The sequence below is a fragment of the Dama dama genome, chromosome 3, assembly GCF_033118175.1.
Source record: "Dama dama isolate Ldn47 chromosome 3, ASM3311817v1, whole genome shotgun sequence".
Taxonomy (NCBI): Eukaryota; Metazoa; Chordata; class Mammalia; order Artiodactyla; family Cervidae; genus Dama; species Dama dama.
The window spans coordinates 56,951,380-56,977,069 of record NC_083683.1 but is presented as its reverse complement, the minus strand read 5'-3'; the positions used below and the strand labels follow the sequence as shown (position 1 = coordinate 56,977,069).

At 36.6% G+C, this 25,690-nt stretch overlaps 1 protein-coding gene across 1 annotated transcript in view; it reads right to left on the bottom strand.

The window, feature by feature from the left end:
* Positions 1-2,685: 2,685 nt before the first annotated feature.
* SLC2A13 (solute carrier family 2 member 13) overlaps positions 2,686-25,690 on the bottom strand; it is a 495,370-nt gene continuing 472,365 nt past the window's right edge. The window contains exons 8-10 of the mRNA XM_061129885.1: positions 18,511-18,632; positions 18,232-18,384; positions 2,686-7,859 (exon numbers count right to left, since the gene is read on the bottom strand). Coding sequence (XP_060985868.1) covers positions 7,633-7,859; positions 18,232-18,384; positions 18,511-18,632 — 502 coding nt within the window. The 3' untranslated portion in view covers positions 2,686-7,632. The remainder of the gene's footprint in view (positions 7,860-18,231; positions 18,385-18,510; positions 18,633-25,690) is intronic.

The following is a 25,690-nucleotide window of genomic DNA, read 5'->3' as shown; positions in this document are numbered from 1 at the left end:
CTGTATACCTTAAACTTACACAGTGTTACATATGTCAATTATATTTTAAAAAAGTTTCCTGGGCTACATCTTCAGAGATTCTGATTCAGTAGGTTGGGTGAGGCCCACAGATTTGCATTTTTAATAAATTCACTGGTGATGCCTACACTACTAGCCTGGGGATAACAATTTGAGAGATGCTGCTCTATAAAATCTATCTTTTAACATTTATTTGATAAAATAAAGCATGCCAGTATTTTCTTTCATGTAAAAAAATTACTTCCTCTGCATGGTGACCATCTGGAATTAATTTTTGTAACTTTAGGGGAAAAGTACATAAAATAGTAGAGGTAAAAATACCTTCAATGTTCCATATTAAATTAATAGCATCAGTAATAGTATGAGCTTAATTTCAATATAGCCTATTGGTGAAGGGTTAGTGTCTATTGTCAGTTGGAGAAGATTTCAAAATTTTAAAATTATATTTTAAAGTTTAAAAATTAAGTTTTAAATTTAAAAATTTTAAAATTTAAAATTATATTTTAAATGTGGAAAGGAATTTAAATGATAATTAACTGAGAGATTTAAATTTTTTTCATGGCTGGGAGATCACATCAATAGCAATTGCATGTTACATCCTGTTAATCTGAAGAATATGAGAAGGTTGTACTTCTCATCCACTGTGCCATTTATGTGGATGCTCACAGAAGAGACAGAGAAAGGAAGAGGGGTATCAGGCTAGTCAGCAAAGTCAGCTTAAACCATTCTGGTCAGCAGAATTATGTTTGCTGCACTCACACAGCCTGCATGATACATGCCAAAGAAGCCCATGTCCTCTGCGCCTAGTAATTATTCCCAAGGAAGGGAATTTATATGCATATCATGGTCTTAGCAGCATTAGGGATAGCATAAGGATGATGATACTAAGAACAGCCAATCCCTAAGGAATGTCCCACTCCTCTAAGCGCTTTACATGATTAACTGATGTGACCCCTCCCTGCCACATATATGAGGGAGTTAGTAACATCACTTATATATATATAGGAAAGTGAAACATAGAGTAACTCAGTAATTTAGGTTACCAGGCAGTAAGTGGAAAAGCTGGGATCCAAACATAGGCAATTTGCATCAGCCTGACCTCTTAAACAATGTACTATATAGATATTCCTCAACTTCTGATGGGGTTACACCCTGACAAACTGATTCTAAGCTGAAAATGTACTTAATACTAACCTAGTGTCAGTAATAATTGTAGCTTAGCCCAGCCTACCTGAAATGTGTTCAGAATTAGGCTCATTAGCCTATAGTTGGGCACAATCATTTAACACAAAGCCTATATTATAATAAAGTATTATCTCATGTAATTTATTGAATGCTATTTTGAAAGTGAAAACAGAATGGCTCTGTGGTTATGTGATGGTTATAAGTGTATCAGTTTTCTACCCTGGTGATTTCATGGGAGCTCTGGCTGCTGTCCTGTCTAGCATCACAGGAGAGACTATTGTATCAGATTTGGCTAGCCCAGGGAAATATCAAAATTAAAAATTCAAAGTAAAATTTTTACTTGATATGAATCATTTTCACATCATCTTATAGTTGAAAAATTAACTTGAACCTCTTTAGCTTGGGGACCATTTGTATACTGCTTCATATTTGGAAAAGAATCCCCAGATCAAGTTTTCAAGATTTGTGTCTACAGTCTAGGTTAAAATGAGGTATCTGATTCTTTTCCTTCACATCCTTTCAATTCTAATACAGGAAAAACACAATTTCTGTTTTTCAGTCTTTCTGCCTTGATTTGACAAGAAAACATTCCAAATGAGGACCAAGAAAGACTGTAGAGTAATCACTGCACAGAAAAATTTTGTACATACTTCCTAGTGCGTGATTTGAGGCAAGTCACCAAAATGTTCTGAACTTGTGTTAGTACCCATAAAAGGATAACAGCACTCCAATAAGACTGGACAATTAAATGAAGACTTTGCTGATCACTGATACAGATATGAAATGCACTATTCAGGTGTTAAGATGTGTGGACACTTTATGCATAACTTAGGGGCTTTTCAAGGGTCATTTTAACTATAGGAGTTTTGTCTTACCTGTTGACATCAGAGTCCTTGCTTAAGATGCAACTCCACTGTAAGCCATTGAGAGACAGTGGGTCTAGTGTCTCCAGAGGATCTCCTCAAAAATGTCTACAGTTGGACTCAAGAGGGCACATCCTAACTACGGAGAGGTAAGTCTAATGGCTACACAGCTCAAACAATAATATAATGCTTACTAATAAAAGCTACAGAGGGGGAGAATGGTAATGGAGAATGGCATACATAATTCCAAAAAGAACTGTCAACTGGTCATCCAGTAGGTATTTTTTCATTTACAAAGCAACAACCTCAAATAATTTTTGTCAATCTGACACAATGGTTCATGTCAACGTCTGGTTCTGACAACAGTAAGAAATTTCTTCAAGGATTTCTGAGTACTTCATTTTAGAGCTTTATATTTACTATTCAGAATAATTCCTTGCAATAATATTTAGGTATTAAAGTATTTTTTAAAGTTAAAATATCATTAAAATGAATAGCATTGCATAAATATACAGATATAGGCAATCTTTGTAAATGCTTTTACTACGTAACCTACATTCTAAAATCCAAAGAAGATAATTGGTTAAAATATAAACCTACAAGGAAGATAAATGAGTAGTGAATTGTCTTAACTTTTATTTGATTATTTTCATTTACAATTCTGGCACTGACACTTTAAAAAAAAGATTTAATTTTATGTAAAGATTGAACTTCAATAAAATAACTTAAAAAACATTTACATATACATCATTAAATCTCCATAAAATATACAATACTTTGATACAACTATAGCTAGAATGACTTTGAAGGAAATGATACATATTCAAACTTTTAAGAGATATCTCATGTCACATGTAGGAATAAATATTTATATTGGATTTGTTAAGACATGAATTAAACACTATATGACATGCACTCTTGGAAATTAAAATATACATTTTCAAAACATATTTTAAAAGCACAAACTGTGTTTCCATTTAATCTAGATGTATATCAGAGCTTTTAAATAGAAATTTGAACAGTTAGTACAAATAAAAGATACTATAACATCAAGTGAAATATAGTCCAAAAGCTGTTAGGAACCAGTTTGGACATGTAGAACATAAATTTCTACTTTGGTGAGAGTTGAGTCCCATTTTTTAACCTTCAAATGAGATGGAATAATGGTAAATTTGCTAAAATTTTACAAAATATTTGTGGTTTTTAATTTTTAGTACTTGTAAGCTATGTTTCTTTTTCTCATTATATTGATATGATAAAATCAAATGCACGGTCTTAACTGTCTAAAATCAAAAGCTGAATATTACTGCTAAATGAAAATAGATACTTAATATTCCACAGACCAAATCACTCAAATGTAACAAACTCTGTTTTATACATAAAAAGTAAAGACTTATGAGAATTGTATTGTTTTACACTCACAAGCAAATTATGAGATAAAATTTTTTCATGTATTTCTGAACATCATTAACACTTACGAAATCTCTCTCTGATGATTACTGGCACACAAAAATCTCCTTCTCTAAGAGATGATCTTTAAGAGAGTTGGGAGCAGTTAGCTGTTGGCATTTTAAAATGATTGCTATTTCTAGAAAATAGCAGCAATATTGCTCACCCGGAAGGACTGAAGATACTGAAATTGATATGCTGCTAAAAACTGGATCACTTCATCAAATTAGGTTAGTATTATTGTACGTGAGGCTAAGAAAACAGAAAGCAACAGAAAACAGGATGCTAAAATTAATCCAGAGAACAATTCTGAGTCTCTTAATAGGCAGAAGCCACACATAAGTTGTAAAATTTATCCAAAACTCAATACATTTTGGTATAAAGTACATATTATGAATTCTCTGCTTCTGGCATGGTATGTCATTCTTTTATTTGTAGCTACTGAAAATGTCTGAATGTGGCAACTTAAAACTGACACAACAACTGTATAAATGTGAGTTGTTAGTGCTTAGTGTAATTTGCGATTTCATAACTAGGAGAATAGTAAAATAAATTAATTATAATAAAACACATTATTAATTTTATTGTTCTTAATTACTGATGAAAGAAAGTCAAAAGAATGCTCCCACCCCTCTTACTATATTACAGCATTTATAAAATATATTAGTGTCATTAAGCTAATGAGACTAGTGAGATTTTCTTAGATGCCATGAAGACAATTTTCTAGAATACCCTTCCCCCAAGATCTATGGATTATTATAATGCATTTCAATTCTACTTTCTGATACAAAGGCAAAAGGATAAGTTGTCAACTTATATTTTTCCCTGTTAATTCTTCCTCTGGATAACTGATTTTGAAATTATAGTAAACAGTTTCTAAATTCTCTACTTTAACAGATTTTCCATTTTAGAGTGAATAACTTAAGAAACAATATTAAGACTCTTACACACTAAAATGGTTCAGTGGTAAAATAAAAATATGAAAAGTACTTGATAACATTACTCTCAGCATTCTCCATCTGGGAACTAAATACTGCATATTACTGGTGATAAAATTTCAAGTGGAAATAATACCTTTTAAATCTAATTTTAGTTTAGATCTTTTATATATACATTAAAATCATGTTTTGGGTAATTATAGACTAAGGTGCAACAATCAAAATTATTAGGAATTTTATATTTAAGAAAAATATTAATACCTAATCTTTAAAATCTATCTGATTTTAACATTCGGCCCTAAGTGTTCAGATGCAAATGAAATGTTATACTCTCTTAAGTCTAGTGCATATCTTACCAGCCATCCAGCTAGGCCTCAGTAGAGGTTATGACCATCTTCCCTATATTTTCCTAAATCACAATATACTTCTATTAAGTTTATAGCATGTTTAGAAGGGAACATATTTCAGCTAAAAGTGTGATGCTTAATGTGTTTTAATATGATAGATCAAATCATACCATATATACATTTTCCTATAAAATATATATTTGATGATATTTCAAATGGAATGTTTTCAAGTTGACAGTGGTAGCCAAAGATGCTGATAACTTAGAAGGTGCATAATATTAAAAAACCTGCAAAATTCAAATACTTAATTTTTAATATACTATAAATGTTCACTGAATCTAAAAATAATACCCTAATTTTATAAGGTTCCTTTTCAAGTAGTTGTCATTAAAAAATTATAAAGAATTCTTATACTGTGTCTCTCTGTCTTGTTCTTCAAAGATATGGAATATTATCTTTATCACTATATAAATAACAAGTAGTCCTTTATAGAAGGAATTGAGAATAGAAGACAAGAACTGTGGCTATTTTTCCCTGTTATTATGTGCATTTATGGATATAAAGTTGAAAACACCATTTACTTATGTCAGGGAGAACAGGCCATATTCTGCTATTGGAAATAATGAGCCCAGTTGCTCCTTTAATAAAGTTACTGTGCATTCAGCTCAGCTGAGTATAAGCATATAGTTAAGGCCATGTACACAATAAACAGAAGAATTATGGGAATTAGTTAGATAAATCAGGAAAACAAATTTCTAAAGAGATCACTTTATGGGTTTAAATACTTTTTCACCACATTATATTCTGATTTTATCATACAATAGTTCATTTTCCATTTCATTTTACCTGTGTGAAATATTATACAAATAAGAAATTTCTTATGGGATAAGAAATATCAATAGAATAATAACTTTCTTTGTTAAAGCATGTCTGCTTTTCTGGGGAAAATCAAAATTAATATCCCCTTAGAAATCAATTGTCAGAGCACCTAATTAAAGGAAAAAAGCTCTCAAAAATATATACATTTTTAATTACGTGAAATGATCAAAGGGAGAAAACTCTTTTTTGGTGGAAGGATTTTTAGCTTTAGAGAATGAAACTCTTTGGCTACATTCTCAGCTGTCATAATTGTCATAATGTTCTTATAACATTCTTAAAGCCAGACTTTGAGAGAGACCAAACCATATTGGAGACTGGCAGAAATATACTGAATTTAGAGTCACTCTTTCACTTCAAAGAGTAACTTAATAGATGTTTAGAGACACGTTAAAATGCATCAAATGTTTGTACTCTTAACTGACCTCAGAAGACTCATTCATATTTTCACTGGAACTAAGTAATTTTGTGAGTGATTTTGTACGTACTATGTAGTTCTTAATATATGAGCAAAAATTGGAATTCACTGATGAATGAGCATAGAAACCAATGAATACTTTGAAAAAATACTGCAGAAATATAGTAAGTCAACATTTCTTAAAGACACATATGAGAACCATTAATCTGTTCCAATGGAAAATCCCAGTTTTTAGACAAGAAGGAAAAAAATCCAAGTTAAGCATGAGAAAAAGGATACACCCACAGACAAATCTATGTATCTATTTTTAAGAGAATGTCAGAGAAAATGTGCAAAATAAAAACCAGTTTATACTCTTAGAATTAAAAAGGAAAAAAAAAAGACGAGTATCATTATGTAATAAAATGTGACAATTCCCTTAAGAAGAGTTAATAAAAAGTTAAGAAAAATAGAAGTCTCACTACTTAATTAAACAAACATAAATAACAGCAAGGTTATTTCTGCTGCTGATTTTCTTCCTTCCTTTCTTGTTTCAGAAATTATTTGATTAAAAGAGGGGGAAAATAGTCTGCTAGAAGCTATTTATGTAACACAAATGAAGGCACAAATAGTAGGAATCCAGAGTTGATGAGTGAAGTTGTGAATACAGGGGATTTTGGCTTGAACAAAAACTGACCCTGAAATACAGTTGAAGATCTAGTGCTATTTTGTGTTTACAGCTGCACACTTAAGTGACCAACTCAGGGTTAAAAATCTTTAAGGTCCATAAAAATCTTTTCTTTCTTTCTAGCAATAAAATATACTTATCAAAACTTGCTAGCTAATCTGTGCAAATGTATACTTCTCAACTGATGCAAAAAATATGTAGGAAAATAAACCTTAAAAGACCTGCTTTTTATAATGTTCAAAAGATTCTGTACAGAGTCAGCTGCTGAAGAATTTTCAAGATTTGAATTGGAGAGAGAAATGAAAATGTAGAATACAAAGGATATAAGGATAGCTATGCCCTTGTAGGAGACACTTTTGAATTTGTTGATGAAAACTTAAACGGAATTTTTTTCTAATAGCTGATCACAGATAAGTGCCTCATCCTTAGGAAAAATTAGGGCCAACAGACCATGCTTTGACAGAAAATACCTTTGGACCATATTTTAGCATCCTTTGTCATAAGTATATCATACATATATGATTTGGCTGGATTAGCACTGACTCAACTGCCACTAATAATTATATATAGTCTTAGGAAAAAAGGATATCACTGAATTCACTGGGTACAATATTCTATCTCAGGAAGGAATTACACACATTTGTTCAATAACTATTAGTTTAAAATCTCCGTAAATTTTTTTACATCTCTGTGTGTGAAAAAAATGTCATTGTGATGGTATCTTCCTTGGAATCAAATATTCTAGGATATGAAGTCGTTCAAAACTAGACTGTGGAAAGAACCAGATTAAAAAGCAGGGCAGTGAGGTCACCAATTGCCGTTCTTCTCTCCCAAGTTTCTTTAAATGACTGAATATATAAGCAGCTGATAATTATTCCACATCAGAAGCATCGTTGTCAGAAAGATGGTAGTTACTTCCCTTTACCCGAATATATTCAATATATCTCCCTTCATCAGAATCTGAAGCACCACATGTACATAGCCTGTTGTCGAAGAGTGATTCAATTTCCTCTAATTTTTTCCCTTTGGTCTCAGGAAGACAGCCGTAGATGAAAAGGAGACCCACTGAAGCGAATCCAGCATAAAGGAAGAAGGCTCCTGCAATGAAAAATACTATATATGTAAAGGTTTACATTGGAAAGGGGACTTAATTTTAACTTCTGTTTCTGGTCAATAATGCATGACTGTGGTCTGAAATGGACCAAAAATTTGCTTCCGGCTTGGTTTATTTAGTTTCCTCTAATTGTTTTAAACCTGTGAATATAATAGTTTGTCTTTCTAAACTCAAGTTATGTAATACCAAACTCAAGAAGAATGACAGCCCAGGCTCAGAATAACTTCTGCTTTGAAGTCTTTCCTCACTTCCCTGGTTAGGGTTGTGCTTTTACAACACTTTGCTGAGGCAAAGTGATTTATAACAACAAAGTAGCATTATAATTATGTGAATATATTTGTGTTAGCCACTAGACTGGAGGCACTTTCAGGAAGAAATTTTCTTCTCATTTATCTCGAGTGTAGTGTTTCCAGAACCACATTCAGTGATGACACTGCTGATTTCTTGAATCAAAGCTCAAAGTCTAGGAGTCAACAGAATTTTCTCTAGCTCTCCCACCCAATATCCACTCTTAGAAAATCCTGTTGGATCTACCTTCACATACAATCCAAAGATGACCATTTTTTGCCATTTCTGGACATCTCTGGTTTAAAAGCCTTCCTCTTTACCTGCAATACGGTAAGAGTCTCCTAACTAGTGTCCCACTCCTTCGCTGAGGCTCCTACCGTCCATTTGTGTGTGTGTGTCCATAGCACTTGGGGCTTCTCAGCGGTAAAGTATCCTCCTGCCAATGGAGGAGAAGCAAGATGTGGGTTCAGTCCCTGGGTCAGGAAGATTCTCTGGAGGAGGAAATGACCCATTGCTCCAGTATTCTTGCCAGGAAAATTCCATGGACAGAGGAACCTGGTGGGCTACATTCTAACTCAATGAAACTATGTACCATGCTATATAGGGCCACCCAAGATGAATGGGTCATGGTGGAGAGTTCTGACAAAACATGGTCCACTGGAGAAGGGAACTGCAAACCACTTCAGATTCTTACCTTAGAGAACCCCATGAAAAGCATGAAAAGGCCAAAGGTATGACAAAGAAAGATGAACCTCCCAGCTCAGTAGGTGTCCAATATACTACTGGAGAAAATTGAGAAATAGCTCCAGAAGACATAAAAAGGCTGAACCAAAGGGGAAACAATACCCAGTTGTGGATGTGTCAGGTGGTGAAAGTAAATTCTGATGCTGTAAAGAGCAATGCTGCATAGGAACCTGGAATGTTAGGTCCGTGAATCAAGGCAAATTGGAAGTGGAGAAACAGCAGATGGCAAGAGTAAACATTGACATTTTAGGAATCAGTGAACTAAAATGGACAGAAATGGATGGATTTAATTCAGATGACCATTACATCTACTACTGAGGGCAAGAATCCCTTAGAAGAAATGGAGTAGCCCTTATAGTCAACAAAAGAGTCCAGAATGCAGTACTTGGGTGAAATCTCAAAATGACAGAATGATCTCAGTTCCTTTCCCAGGCAAACCATTCAATATCACATTAATCCAAGTCTATTCCCCAACCACTAATGCTGAAGGAGCTGAAGTTGAATGGTTCTGTGTAGATATACAAGACCTTCTAGGACTAACACTTTCTTGATGAAGGTGAAAGAGGAGAGTGAAAAAGCTAGCTTAAAACTTAACATTCAAAAAACTAAGATCATGGCATCTGGTCCCATCACTTTATGGCAAATAGATGGGGAAACAATGGAAACAGTGAGAGACTTTATTTTCTTGGGCTCCAAAATCACTGCAGGTGGTGACTGAAGTCACGAAATTAAAATATGCTTGCTCCTTGGAAGAAAAGCTATGACAAACCTAGACAGCATATTAAAAAGCAGAGACACTAATTTGTTGACAAAGGTCCATCTAGTCAAAGCTATGGTTTTTCCAGTAGTCATGTATAGATGTGAGAGTTGGACCATAAAGAAGGCTGAGTGCCAAAGAACTGATGCTTTTGAACTGTGGTGTTGGAGAAGACTCTTGAGATCAAAGCTAAAGGCAATTAACCCTGAATATGCATTGGAAGGACTAATGCTGAAGCTGTAACTCCAATGGTTTGACAACCTGATGCAAAGAGCTGACTCATTAGCAAAGACCCTGATGCTGGGAAAGATTGATGGCAGGAGGAGAAGGGTATAACAGAGGATGAGATGGTTGGATGGCATCACCTACTCAATGGGCATGGGTTTGAACATACTCTGGGAATTGGTGATGAACAGGAAAGCCTGGCGTGCTGCAGTCCACGGGGTCACAAAGAGTTGGACATAACTGAGCACCTAAACAACAAAAACAACATGTGACTTCTAGATAGTCATTTAACCTCCTCCTTGAACCTCAGTTTCCTCTTTAAGTAAAATAAGATGATTTCTCAGTTCCTATTTAAATCTATGGTTTAAACTGTAATTCTGTAAGTTTTACAACCCATTAGGACTAGGTATAGGAGAGGTGGTAATGGTATGCTTGAGGAGACTAGCAAAAGTGGTCTCCTCAAGGCCAGAGTCTACGGCTTGTCTCTGGGTTCCTAGTACAGTGCTGATTCATTGGACAGTTTCAGTTCAGTTCAGTTCAGTCACTCAGTCGTGTTTGACTCTTTGCGACCCCATGAATCACAACACGCCAGGCCTCCCTGCCCATCACAAACTCCTGGAGTTTACTCAAACTCATGTCTAACGAGTCGGTGATGCCATTCAGCCATCTCATCCTCTGTCATCCCCTTCTCCTTCTGCCCCCAATCCCTCCCAGAATCAGGGTCTTTTCCAGTGAGTCAACTCTTCGCAAGAGGTGGCCAAAGTATTGGAGTTTCAGCTTCAGCATCAGTCCTTCTAATGAACACCCAGGAATGATCTCCTTTAGGATGGACTGGTTGGATCTCCTTGCAGTCCAGGGGACTCTCAAGAGTCTTCTCCAGCACCACAGTTCAAAAGCATCAATTTTTCGGTGCTCAGCTTTCTTCACAGTCCAACTCTCACATCTACACATGACCACTGGAAAAACCACAGCCTTGACTGGATGGACCTTTGTTGGCAAAGTGATGTTTCTGCTTTTTAATATGCTATCTAGGTTGGTCATAACTTTCCTTCCAAGGAGTAAGCGTCTTTTAATTTCATGGCTGCAATCACCATCTGCAGTGATTTTGGAGCCCAAACAAATAAAGTCTGACAGTGTTTCCACTGTTTCCCCATCTATTTCCCATGAAGTGATGGGACCAAATGCCATGATTGGAGAGTTTAGAGAATGAATATTCTCTTGCTGACTGCCAGATGGAATACATTGGGTAGCAGATTTGAAATAAAGGCCTAAATCAGACAACATGACCATATATTTGAAAGTCAAGCTTGATGATGAAAAGTACAGCAGTTTAAGAACTGAAAAATATTTCACAGTTCGTTGTCATTACAGAATGTGGAAAGATATTATTAAGACTACTTTCTTACAGACAGGCCTAGAAGTAACCATTTCAGTACTATCCATAGAAACACTTCTTGGGAAGACTGAAGTAAAACTACAGAAGAAAAATGCTGCTGAACTGGCCACCCCAAAGAATCTGCTCTATTGAATGAGCAGCCATGAGAAATTAAAAGGAAACAGAGGTAAACTATGAGATATTAAAACATATATATAAAAGGATTGGCTAAATCAAGACATAGTTTGTTAGCTTAAATCATCAGAAGCTATATAATTCTTAAGGAGCTGGACCTGTATAAATCAAATTTTTTCTTTAATAAAAATAAAATTTCATTTACAAATTCAAGGCTCCTTTATTTCATTTCAGTTTGGTCTACATTATAATACAAGTTTATATATTTTTATATCATACTTGATAAAAAATAAAAAATAATAATAGGTCATCTGGCATGCATATCTGAGAGTTACAGTGAGAGGAAGTCTCTGTAGACACTGTGGGTCTGAAAGTCAAAAAGTTATACAGGCTGAATCCTTGTGCAGTTTCTTGAATTGTCTTGATTTTAGTTTCCTGATCTGATAGAGAAAATCAATCCTCCCTCGCTATAAACTGCAAAGAATAGAAAGAATTTTGGATGTTAGTTGCCCAGAAAAGTGATAGACATTATTAAATCATACTAAATGACTAGGGAAAAATAGTGACTAGTAAGATCAGCATGACTAATAAATCAAGAATGTTTTCATCTAAGGGGTGCTATGACAAGTTGGCTCTTGGAGGATGTGGAATTTTGAGGGAAAAAAATGATAGAAAGTGAAGTCTTGAATTCTAAATACAGATAAGCAAAATTGTGCAGGTAAGAAAACAATAGGTGCAGATGATAAAACATTTTAGACTAAACTGGAATGCTAAACTCTGAAATATCTAATGGAGTAAATATAGTCTGGCTTTATAAAATATAATATTGAGAAAATATTCATCATCTTTCACAATTTAAGTACAATGGCATGATTGGAAGTAACAAATCAAATCTCTTCATACTAAACTCCTACAGTTAAAAGCAAATTAGATGGATTACTGACATTCTTAAAGGCCATACAGTTTCTTGTGTGTGCGAACCAGATTTCCAAAGCCAAATAACATAAAGGAAATTCTATTAAAAAACAAGATACTTCTATAAAAATCTGAATAATCTAAAGATGGCAAATGCTACAACTGTGTATGTAGGCTTCACTGGTGCAACCAGTGGTTAAGCCAACAGAAGTGTAGGCAGGCCTGGGAGGATGTGACCTGCTTCATGTAATGGGCAAATCAATTATGTAACTCATTTTCTTAATTATGCTCCTTTAGGATGAAAATGAAAAAAATGTCTGTAGCAAATCTGTTAGGATTGTTAGTGCAATTTTATTCTAAAGGAAATAAATCTTATTAGAGTCCTTATATTAAGTTTCAGATTAAAACAGATATTTAACTGAATTATACAAAATTAAGAATTAAAGATTCAACACTGACACTTTGATAATGCTCACCAAGGGATCTATTTAGTCACATGTGCTATAAATAAAGTGATATACTGGTGACATTTTAATGATAATTTTTAGTAATAAACATTACTGAATGAGGCCCAGACCCTTTTAGGCAGTATAGCTTAGGAAGGAATCAAGACCTGAGGTCTTATGAAACAATAAAAAAGGAAGTAAAAGAAGACATGAATATTTCCAGAGAAATACATCATTATGGTGCCTATTTTTTATTAGGAATATAAACATAAAAGTTACATCAATCAGTAACCTCTAGGTTAAACTATAGATCAATAAACAGAAAAAAAATCTAACCTGAGCTAAGATACTGTTTCACTAGTGAAAACCTAATGGACAGTGTGCTGACAAGAAAGAAGTCTGGCTTAATGTGAAACAAAAAGCTTCTTTTACTGAGATATTTTTGAAAGAAGCCTGGATATGCCCTATTTAAATTTTACTTCTGTGGCCTCATATTTTCCTGATAGAACTGATTCAAGAAGAGGAGCTTTGCTATCAAAAGTCTTACCATGTAGACTTTTACTATTTGGTCTATGACTTTCCATTAAAAAATGCTTTCTCAAGAAATAAGTCCATATTTAAATATTTAAGTATTCTCAAGGATCAGAAAATATAGGTAAATATTTATTGTGTTTATATTTATGCTGTTAGGAAGATAAGCTTACAAATTTATGTAAAACATTCTAATTGCCAAATGGGATAAAGCTGAACATACTAAATATATACATCCAGTTTAAAATGTCAGTGCCTTTCCTTTCCAAGAAAATAAATATTTCTAAATGTTTCAAATCGTGATTGGGAGAGAGACGAGTTTCATAAAGATTAGGAAAAAAAAGCATTAGATAAATAATTTTAAATAAAACTAAACACCAAATCAGAATGTTCATAAGAGAGGAGGAACAGACATATGATGTTTCCACATATTCATCATTCATTTCAAAGTTCAACTATGTATTCATTTGACAAACACTTCTGAGTGCTTAGTAGGATGCCCTGGAAGGCATGGGGAATATATTGGTGAACAAAGTATAATCCTGGCCTAAGTTCAAGGTCCAGAGGTGAGAGGGTAGATAGAGGAACTGACAAATAAATTTGTTCTTACAAAAAGAAATTATAAGTAGCCAGAATATGGGATGAGGTGAGATGAGGTGAGTGGCAGTGAGGAATGGGGGAGGGGATCTGAGAATGTTCTAAGCACTTGTTGTTCAGTTGCTAACTCCTGTCCGACTTAGGGACCTCGGGGACTGTAACACATCAGGCTCCTTGGTTCGCCATCATCTCCCATAGCTTGCGTGAATTCATGGCCACTGAGTCAGGGATGCTCTCTAACCGCCTCATGCTCTGCTGCGCCCTTCTCCATTTGCCTTCAATCTTCCCCCACATCAGCATCTTTTTCAACGAGCTGTCTCTGTGCATCAGGTGGCCAAGGTACTGGAGCTTCAGCATCAGTCCCTCCAATGAATATTCAGGGTTGATTTCTTTTAGCATTGACTGGTTTGATCTCTTGAAGTCCAAGGGACTCTCAAGACTCTTCCCCATCATCACAATTCAAAAGCATCAATTTTTCAGCACTCAGTCTTCTTTATGGTCCAACTCTCATATCCGTACATGACTACTGGAAAAATCATGGCTTTGACTATATGGACCTTTGTTGGCAAACTGAGGTCTCTAATATGCTGTCTCGGTTCATCATAGCTTTCCTTCCAGGGTCAAGCGTCTTTGAATTTCATGACTGCAGTCACCATCCCCAGTGATTTGGAGCCCAAGAAAATAAAATCTGTCACTGCTTCCACTTTCCCCCCTTCTATGTGCCATGAAGTGATGGGACTGGATGCCATGATCTTAGGTTTTTGAATGTTGAGTTTCAAGTCAGTCTTTTCACTCTCCTCTTTCACCTTCATCAAGAGGCTCTTTAGTTCCTCTTTGCTTTCTCCCATAAGGGTAGTATCATCTGCATATCTGAGGTTGTTGATATTTCTCCCAGCAATCTTGACTCCAACTTGTGCTTCATCCAGCCCAATGTTCATTCATGTACATTTTGCATGGTGTACTCTGCATACAAGTGAAATAAGCAGGGTGACAGTATTCAGCCTTGTAATACTCTTTTCAAAAAATTAGAACCAGTCTGTGGTTCTAAATCCAGTTCTAATTGTTGCTTATTGACTTCCTTCTCAGAGACAGGTAAGGTGGTCTGGTAATCCCATCTCTAAGAATTTTCCACAGTTTGTTGTCAGCCACATAGTCATAGACTTTAGTGTAGTCAATGAAGCAGAAGTAGATGTTTTTCTGGAACTTCTTTGCTTTCTCCATGATCCAACAAATGCTGGCAATTTGATCTCTGGTTCCTCTGCCTCTTTGAAACCCAGCTTGTACATCTGGAAGTTCTCAATTAATGATTTGCTGAAGCCTAGCTCAAAGGATTTTGAGCATTACCTTGCTAGCATGTAAAAGGAGCACAACTGTATGGTAGTTTGAACATTCTTTTGCACTGCACTTCTTTGGGACTGGAGTGAAAACTGACCTTTTTCAGTCCTGTGGCTACTGCTAAGTTTTCCAAATTTGCTGACATACTGAGTGCAGCACTTTAACAGCATCATTTTTATGATTTTAAATTGCTCAGCTGGAATTCCATCACCTCCACTAGCTTTGTTCCTAGTAATGTTTCCTTAGGCCCTCTTGCCTTCACACTCCAGGTTGTCTCGCTGTAAGTGACAGTCATAGAGTTTATCCCGGTCATTAAGACTTTTTTGTATAGTTCTTCATACTTCCGCCACCTCTTCTTAATATCTTCTGCTTCTGTTAAGTCCTTAATGTTCCTGTCTTTTATCGTGCCCATTCTTTCATGAAATGTTCCCTTGATATCTCCAATTTTCTTGATGAGAATCTCTAGTCTTTCCCATTCTATTGATTTCCTCTATCTCCTTGCATTGTTCATTTGAGGCCTTCTTATCTCTTCTTGCTCTTCTCTGGAACTCTACATTCAGTTGAGTATATCTTTCCTTTTCTCCTTTGCCTTTCACTTCTCTTCTTTACTTATCTATTTGTAAAGCCTCCTTAGACAGCCACCTTGCCTTCTTGTATTACTTTATCTTTCGGATGGTTTTGGTCAACACCTCCTGTACAATGTTATGGACCCCTGTCCATAGTTCTTCTACCAGATCTAATCCACTAAAAATATTCATCACTTCCAGTGTATAAATCATAAGGGATTGGATTTAGGTCAAACCAGAATGGTCTATTGGTTTCCCCTACTTTCTTCAATTTGAGTATGAATTTGGCAATAAGGAGTTAATGATCTGAGCCACAGTCAGCTCCCAGCCTTGTTTTTGCTGACTGTATATAGCATCTCCATCTTTGGCTGCAAAGAACATAATCAATCTGATTTAGGTACTGACCATGTGGTGATGTCCATGTGTAGAGTTGTCTCTTGTGTTGTTGGAAAAGGGTGTTCGGTATATATAATCAGCGTGTTCTCTTAACAAATATCTATTAGCCTTTGTCCTGCTTCATTTTGTACTCCAAGGCAAAATTTGCCTGTTATTCCAGGTATCTCTTGATTTGCTATTTTTAAATTACAATTCCCTAAGATGAAAAGGACATCTTTTTTTGGTGTTAGTTCTAGAAGGTCTTGTAGGTCTTCATAGAACCCATCAACATCAGCCTCTTCAGCATCAGTGGTTGGGGCAAGCATGTGTGCATACTATGTTGGTTCAGTCATGTCTAACTCTTTACAACCGCATGAACTATAGTCTGCCAGGTTCCTCTATCCATGGGATTTTCCAGGCAAGAATACTGGAGTGGGTTACCATTTCCTCCTCCAGGGGATCTTCTTGACCCAGGGATCAAACCCAAGTCTCTTATGTCTCTTGCATTGGTAGGCAGGTTCTTTACCACTAGCACCAACTTCAGCTTCTTTGGCATCGGTGGTTGGGACACAGACTTGGATTACTCTGAGGTTCAGTGGTTTGCCTTGGAAAGAAACCAAGATCATTCTGTTGTTTTTTGAGCCTGCACTCAAGTACTGCATTTCAGACTCTTTTGTTGAATACGAGGGCTACTCCATTTCTTCTATGGGATTCTTGCCCACAGTAATAGATATAATGCTCATCTGAGTTAAATTCACCCATTCTTTTCCCTTTTAGTTCCCTGATTCCTAAGATTTTGATGTTCAACCTTGCTATCTTCTTCTGGACCATGTTCAGTTCTCCTTGATTCATGGACCTAACATTCCAGGTTCCTATGCAATATTGTTCTTTACAGCATCAAACTTTACTTTCACCCTAGACAAATTTACAACTGAGTGTTTCCACTTTGGCCCATCCTCTTCATTCTTTCTGGAGCTATTTGTAATTGTCCTCAGCTCTTCCCCAGTAGAATATTGGACACCTGATCTGGCAGGCTCTTCTGGTGTCATATCTTTTTGCCTTTTCATATTGTACATGGGGTTCTCCAGGCAAGGTTACTGGAGTGGTTTGCCATCTCCTCCTCTAGTGGACCACATTTTCTAAGAACTCTTCACCATGAACTGTCCATCTTGGGTGGCCCTGTACATCATGGCTCATACCTCCTTTGAGTCACGCAAGCCCCTTCCCCAGGATATGTGATCCATGAAGTGGGGGGTGAACGGGGCAGGGGGTTATAAGCAATAGATAGACACTCAGTATATAATCACAGAGGCTCAGGAGATTAGCATGAAAACCCCTATTTCATCATTTAGAATCCAATCACAACCTATAAACTCATACAGCCAATAAAGAAATTCTCTTGCTAAAAAGACACCTTTTCATTTTAGTAAAGATAAACCTGAAGTAGCTTCCCAAAGTTTTTTCCTAACTCAGTCATTTCTCAAGGTTGGTTTCTTCGAGTTATGGTCTCTCTACATTTTTCACATGAACACTGCTGCTACATTTATAGTTTCAGCAGTGGTAAGTGTGGGTCTCAGTGGATCCTGAAATGCTTTGGTCTGAACGGCAGATATGATATAGTGGAAGGCAGAGCACATTTGGGGGAGCTACTTTGACCCTACTTTGATTCTACTCTTGGCTACAACCCCATCCCTGTTAAAGAGACATTTTCAGGCATTACCCCTAGACTCCAGGATCTTTCTACAATTCTCTGTTGTTTATGTTTTTTCCATTAAACTAAAGGTCTTGTGAAGACTTCCAACTGAGGGATAGCTGGGAGATGTTTGGGTTTGAAGTGTAGGTGGGTGGGTAAAGCTATAAAGCACTGAGGGAAAAGAAGCAATACTGCTTAGGAAAGGACCGTTCCTCTTGTCTTTTCCCAGAAACATTTCCAAGGGCTCTGGGGAATAAGACAGCCTTACAGAGATACTTGTAATAGCAAAAATATAACCATTTAGTTTTTCAATCACAAATGACAGCAAATCTAAAAAGAGAGTAGAAAATAAAAATGAAACTATATTTTCTTACCATAGTATGTAAGATACTCTGCTGTGTGTAAAAATGTCAATGAAACCAGAACATTGAAAATCCAATTTATTCCAGACGAACATGCATTTCCTGTGCTTCTTGCCCAAAGGGGATATATTTCAGAATTCACAGTCCAAGGCATTGGTCCCATTCCTGAGAAGTACAAAATGAAGAATTTCAGTAAAGTAGCATGTAAGGAATTTAAAAGAGTAGCTTGTCTTCTCTAAATAGAGACAATTTAATGAAAATAACAATAAAAACAACAGAGTCTTTGTTTACCAGGTGCGAAGAAAATAAGATATAAAATAAGGCCCAGAAGTGCAGTCCAGGAGTACGGAGTAGGGCAGAAATTGTAAGCCCAAAATACTTCTTCTGTTTTGAATTTGGTTTCATTTTCACACCTGAAAAGTAAGGCAAGATAAATATTAACTTAGGGTTTTAAGTTATAGTTGCATAAATTCAATGTATTATCTAGAATGCATTTGTAAGTTCCTTAGTTTCATTAAGGGAAATAATCCAAGATGTTTCTCTTGAAAAAAATTTAAAAAGGAGGATTATATATGTAAGCTCACATGAAACTTTTTAGAGCTGAATATAATTCAAGAACACCACATTGTACATACAACTCAATAACAAAAAAATAATCTGAATGAAAAATGGGTAGAGGATTGGAAGAGACATTTTTCAAAAGAAGACAAACAGATGGTCAGTCAGTTTGTTAGTTTAGCCACTCAGGTTAGTTCAGCCAACTTTTTGCAACCCAATGGCCAGTAGCATGCCAGGCTTCCCTGTCCATCACCAAATCCTGGAGCTTCTTCAAACTCATGTCCAACGAGTTGGTGATGCCATCCATCCATCTCAATCTGTCTTCCTCTTCTCCTCCTGCCTTCAATCTTTCCCAGTATAAGGGTCTTTTTAATGAGTCAGTTCTTCGCATCAGTTGGCCAAAGTATTGGAGTTTCAGCTTCAGCATCAGCCCTTCCAATAAATATTCAGGACTGGTTTCCTTTAGGATGGGCTGGTTGGATCTCCTTGCAGTCCAAGGGACTCTCAAGAGTCTTCTCCAACACCACAGTTCAAAATCATCAATTCTTCAGCGCTCAGCTTTCTTTATGGTCCAACTCTCACAACCATACCTGACCACTGGAAAAACCATACCTTTGACTAGATGGACCTTTGTTGGCTCTGTAATGTCTCTGCTTTTTAATATACTGTCTAGGTTGGTCATAACTTTTCTTCCAAGGAGCACGTGTCTTTTAATTTCATGGCTGTAGTCACCATCTGCAGTGATTTTGGAACCCAAGAAAATAAAGTCTGTCACTGTTTCCATTGTTTCTCCATCTATTTGCCATGAAGTGATGGGACTGGATGCTATGATCTTTGTTTTTTGAATATTTGAGTTTTAAGCCAGCTTTTTCACTCTCTTCTTTCACCTTCATCAAGAGGCTCTTCGGTTCCTCTTCACTTTCAGCTAAAGGTGGTATAATCTGCATATCTGAGATTATTGACATTTCTCCCTGCAATCTTGATTCCAGCTTGTGCTTCATCCAGCCCAGCACTTCACATGATGTACTCTGAATATAAGTTAAATAAGCAAGGTGACACTATACAGCCTTGACGTACTCCTTTCCCAATTTGGAACCAGCCCATTGTTCCACGTCTGGTTCAACTGTTGTTCCTTGACCTGCATACAGGTTTCTCAGGAGGCAAGTAAGGTGGTTTAGTATTCCCATCTCTTTATCAATTTTCCAGTTTGTTGTGATTCACACAGTCAAAGACTTTAGTGAAGTCAATGAAGTCAATGTTTTTCTGGAATTCTCTTGCTCTTTCTATGATTCAACAGATGTTGGCAATTTGATCTCTGGTTCTTCTGCCTTTCCTAAATTCAGCTTGAACATCTGCAAGTTCACAGTTCATGTGTTGCTGAAGCCTGGCTTGGAGAATTTGAGCATTATTTTACTAGTGTGTGCAGTGGTTTGAACATTCTTTGGGATTGCCTTTCCTTGGAATTAGAATGAAAACTGACCTTTTCCAGTCCTGTGGCCACTGCTGAGTTTTTCAAATTTGCTGGCATATTGAGTGCAGCACTTTCACAGCATCATCTTTTAGGATTTGAAATAGCTCAGCTGGAATTCCATCACATCTACTAGCTTTGTTCATAGTGATGCTTCCTAAGGCCCACTTGACTTCACATTCCAGGATGTCTGACTCTATGTGATCACGCCACCATGGTTATCCGGATCAATAAAATCATTTTTGTATAGTTCTGTACATTCTTGTCACCTCTTCTTAATATCTTCTGCTTCTGTTATGTCTACTGTTTCTGTCCTTTATTGTGCACATCTTTGCATGAAATGTTCCCTTGGTATCTCTCATTTTCTTGAAGAGATCTCTAGTCTTTCCCATTCTGTTGTTTTCCTCTATTTCTTTGATTGATCACCGAGGAAGGCTTTCTTATCTCTCCTTGCTATTCTTTGGAACTCTGCATTCAGATGGGTATATCTTTCCTTTTCTCTTTTGCCTTTCACTTCTCTTCTTTTCTCAGCTATTTGTAAGGCCTCCTCAGACAAACATTTTGCCTTTTTGCATTTCTTCTTCTTGGGGATAATTTTGATTATCACCTCCTGTACAATGATATGAACCTCTGTCCATAGTTCTTCAGGCACTCTGTCTATCAGATATAATCCCTTGAATCTATTTGTCACTCCCACTGTATAATCCTAAGGGATTTGATTTAGGTCATACCTGAATACTCTACAGGTTTTCCCTACTTTCTTCAATTTAAGCCTAAATTTTGCAATAAGGTGTTCATGATCTGAGCTACAATCAGCTCCTGGTCTTGTTTTTGCTGACTATATAGAGCTTCTCCGTCTTTGGCTGCAAAGAATATAATCAATCCAATTTCGGTACAGATGGGCAACAAGTACATGAAAAGATGCACAGCATCACTATTTATCTGGGACATGCGAATCAAAACCACAGTGAGATACTGCCTCATATTTGGCAGAATAACTATCATCAATAAGATAAGAAATAGAAAGTGTTGGCAAGAGAGAACCCTTGTGCTTTGTTGGTGTATATATAAATTTGTGCAGCACTATTGTAACAGTAAAAAGATTCTTCAAAAACTTAAAAATGAAACTACCATACAACCCAGCAATTCTGCTTCTGGGTATTTACCCAGAGCAAACAAAAACACCAACTTGAAAAAAATATCTACTCCATCATGTTCACCTCAGCATTATTTTCAATAGCCAAGATGTGGAAACAACCTAAGTGTTTGTCAATAGATGAATGGATAAAGAAAAATGTGGTGTGTGTGTATACACACACGCACATAGACACACACACACATACATATAGTGTATACATATATATTGTCAGTTCAGTTGCTCAGGTGTGTCCAGCTCTTTGCATTCCCACGGGCTGCTGTATGTCAGGCTTCCCTGTCCATCACCAACTCCTAGAGCTTGTTCAAACTCGTGTCCATCAAGTCGGTGATGCCATCCATGCATCTCATCCTCCGTCTTCCCCTTCTCCTCCTGCCTTCAATCTTTCCCAGTATCAGGGTCTTTTTAATGAATCAGTTCTTTGCATCAGGTGGCCAAAGAGTTTCAGCTTCAGCATCAGTCCTTCCAGTGAATATTCCGTGTCGATTTCCTTTAGGATGGACTGGTTGGATCTCCTTGCAGTCCAGGGGACTCTCAAGAGTCTTCTCCAACACCACAGTTCAAAAGCATCAATTCTTTGGTTCTCAGCTTTCTTTATAGGCCAACTCACACATCCATACATGACTACTGGAAAAACCATAGCTTTGACTAGACAGACCTTTGTCAGCAAAGTAATGTCTCTGCTTTTTAATATGCTATGAGGTTGGTCACAGTTTTTCTTCCAAGGAGGGAGCGTCTTTTAATTTCATGGCTGCAGTCACCATCCACAGTGATTTTGGAGCCCAAGAAGATAAAGTCTGTCACTGTTTCCATTGTTTCCCATCTATCTGCCATGAAGTGATACTCAGTCTTCCATTACATTCAGGACAACATGGACGGACCTTGAGAAAATTATGCTTAGTGAAATAAACCAGAAAAAGACAAATACCATATGATCTCATTTGTATATGTAATCTTAAAAAAAAATAAGGAGCTCATAGATACAGAAAACAGATCGGTGGTCGTCATGAGTGGGGAGTAGTGTGGGGTGAAATGGGCCAAGACACACAACTTCTAGTTATAAACTAAAAAGTCCTGAGGATGTAGTGTGTGGCATGGTTGTAGTTGTTGTTCAGTCATTAAGTCATGTCTGACTCTCTAACTCCAAGGATGGCAGCATGCCAGGCTTCCCCATCCTTCACTATCTCCCTGAGTTTCCTCAAACTCCTGTCTATTCAGTCAGTGATGCCATCCAACCATCTCATCCTCTGTTGCCCCCTTCTCCTCTTGCCCTCCATCTTTCCCAGCATCAAGGTCTTTTCCAATGATTTGGTTCTTTGTATCAGGTGGACAAAGTGTGGCATTGTAGCCACAGTTAATAATACTGTATTGCATAGAGTAGATCTTAAAAGTTCTTAAGAAAAAAATTATGAATATGGGCAGAGATGGATGTTATCTAGACTTACTGTGGTGATCATTTCCCAGTATACCCTAATGTTGAATCATTATATTGTACTCCTGAAACTAATATAATGTTATATATGTAAATTATACCTTAAAAAAGACCACTGTATTTCATATCCATTTCAAATATCAGACATGATTTCTAGTTAGTCTTGGAAGACTGCAGTAACAGTTTAAAAACCACTGAAAGTCAGTATGTTTTAAAGCTTTAGATTTTGAAGTAAGGGCAAAAATTCAAATTCCACAACCAGAATATTTCATTTGTAAAATGGGGAAAAATGCCTTACAGGTAATGTTAAGGATTAGAAGGATTAAAGGGGTGATAAGGTAGTATGAGCAGGGAGCAATGCTTATATCTTATTTAAACTAACCCTTTACCTTCCTGCTACATGTACTTGCTTTTCTAGCAGTCACTCTCTGTTGACTTTGCATCTGAAGACATGATCAACCTGAAAAACATTCTTCTACTGTTATTTCTTATGCTATTGTTCTATCTCTATCAACCTCTATTTTTGAACATTGACCTCTAAGCTCTGTCCTTATTGCTGTGTTTATGACCTCCATCATAACACCTAACTGTCTTGATGCCTAGTCAGTTATCTTCTCCACCACTCTCATCCTCTGCCATATTCATTTACGTTTATTTTTGGCCCATCTGACACCTTGGCTTCATAGTTCCTTACTTAACCTTTGAAACTGCGGAAAGAGCATTAAAATTAGCTTGACTATTTTACTTCAGGGTCTCAAACGTACCTCATTCCTTTCGATTATAAGCATATTATTTATTTCTAGTACCCAAATCACATCTTTAGAGTCTCAATTCCCCTCAGTTTTCAGTCACATCATTGTTCAGTTCAGATCATGCCAGTATTGTCTTTACTGATGTCTAGAATCCATCTTTCATTCTTCCATGCTTGCCTGTCATTCTCACAGTTTCAGTTCCCAACTCTGTGCAGGACCATTAACTTCCTTTAATAAGCACTTTTCAGAAGCTGGTAAAATTATGGTACCATGCTGATGACATCTATCAAAAGTTCACGCTATTTCTTTTCAGTTGGGTTCCTAATAATGATTATTATTATTCTTTACTGTCTTCTCTGTTGAATTTTCTGCTTATTTTAGAGTAAACATTGAATAAACTTTCGGTCAACTGTTGCCTCGATTAATTAAAATATTTCTTACTATCCTCTAGTCCTGAAATCTTTCCCACCTTTCCTGGGTATGAAGAACTTGCCTCCATTTTCACAAAAATTGAAGACTTTCCATTTGAATTCCCTCAACTTTTCTCTATCGGACCTTTGCTTTTATTTTATTTCAGATTCTTCTCCTACTTTGAACGGTAACATGTTTCTTGCCTGTTCTAAGGACAGCCCTTCCTATTAGTGGTTCTACATTTGCTTCTGTTTCCTCTGTGGTATGTTCCATCAGTAGTTAATTCTCTTTATGCCATCTTTAGTTTCTTCCTGCTTGAGCCTACCCTTCTATTTACAACACAAAAAAAATACTCCTATTAAAATCTTTCATCCCTTTCATATTACTACTACTAGCTCATCTAGATTATAGTAGTGAGGTCCTCATCCGCACCCACTCAGACACTCCCGATTCTTACTCATGCCCTATTTTCTCTGAATTATTCACCCCAAACTGATGGCCTCCTAATCCTCAAATATAATTATCTTGCCTTAATTTTGAGGCTCTTTGACTACCCTGTGGTAGTTGATATTGCTGTAAACCCTCCTCCCTTCTCTTTCCCCTTTACTTTTATATCAACATATCCATCTCAACACTCTGATGTATTTGTCTTCATTGCCTTTTAAAATGCCTCTTCCTCCCCTCAGCCTCTAAATACAGATGTTCTCTCAGGTTCTGGTTTGGGGCTTATACCCTTTCCCTTAATCATTTCATCTAATTTTAGGGATTTTGATATCCACATAGATGCTCCCTTTCAGGGAACCTAGCCTTGACCTTTTCCTCAAGCTCCATTAATAGAATTTACATATGTGCTGAACATTCATATCTAGATTTCCTGCCAAGACTACAGTGGAATGCATTATCTTCTACAGGAGGTACAGTGAGTCTATTCTGAGTTCATATCATAACTCCACCACTTATAAGCTATGCTCATTCATTCAAAAATTTATATAGTGAACACTTTTTTATGTGTCAGATATTAAAGATATAGTTATGAACAAAATAACAACCTTTTGTATTTGTGGAAATTAGTGAGTATAGGCACAGTCATGTTTTCTGATCTGTACAACAGGAGAAAAGCCCAGCATCATAGGCTGTTGGCAACATTAAATGTGATGCTGCATATTGAGTGCCAACCACACTACCCGGCATGTAGTAAATGCACAATGCATATTATTTTAATAGTGCCTCTCATGACATTTCTCTGAGTTGAAAGAGAGTTGAAATTAGTTAAAATCATCAGTCTTCCTTATCCATCTCTCTTTAAATTCTCTATACTTTTGAAAGTGAAAGTTGCTCAGTTGTGTCTGACTCTTTGCGACACAATGGACTATATAGTCCATGGACTTCACCAGGCCAGAATACTGGAGTGGTAGCCTTTCCTTTCTCCAGGGCATCTTCCCAACCGAGGGATCAAACCCAGGTCTCCTGCATTGCAGGCAGATTTTTCACTAGCTGAGCCACCAGGGAAGCCCAAGTAAAGAAGGGTGGCGAAGAGAACGAACTCTGGGACTGACATCCTACTTTCAAAATCTATATTAGGACACTCAGATTTGAAGCTCATATGTATGTGATCTAGGCACTCAACTTCTAAAAGTCTGTGTCCTCACCTGTGAAATCAGGATTTTCCTGGTAGCTATGTCAGAGATATTTTG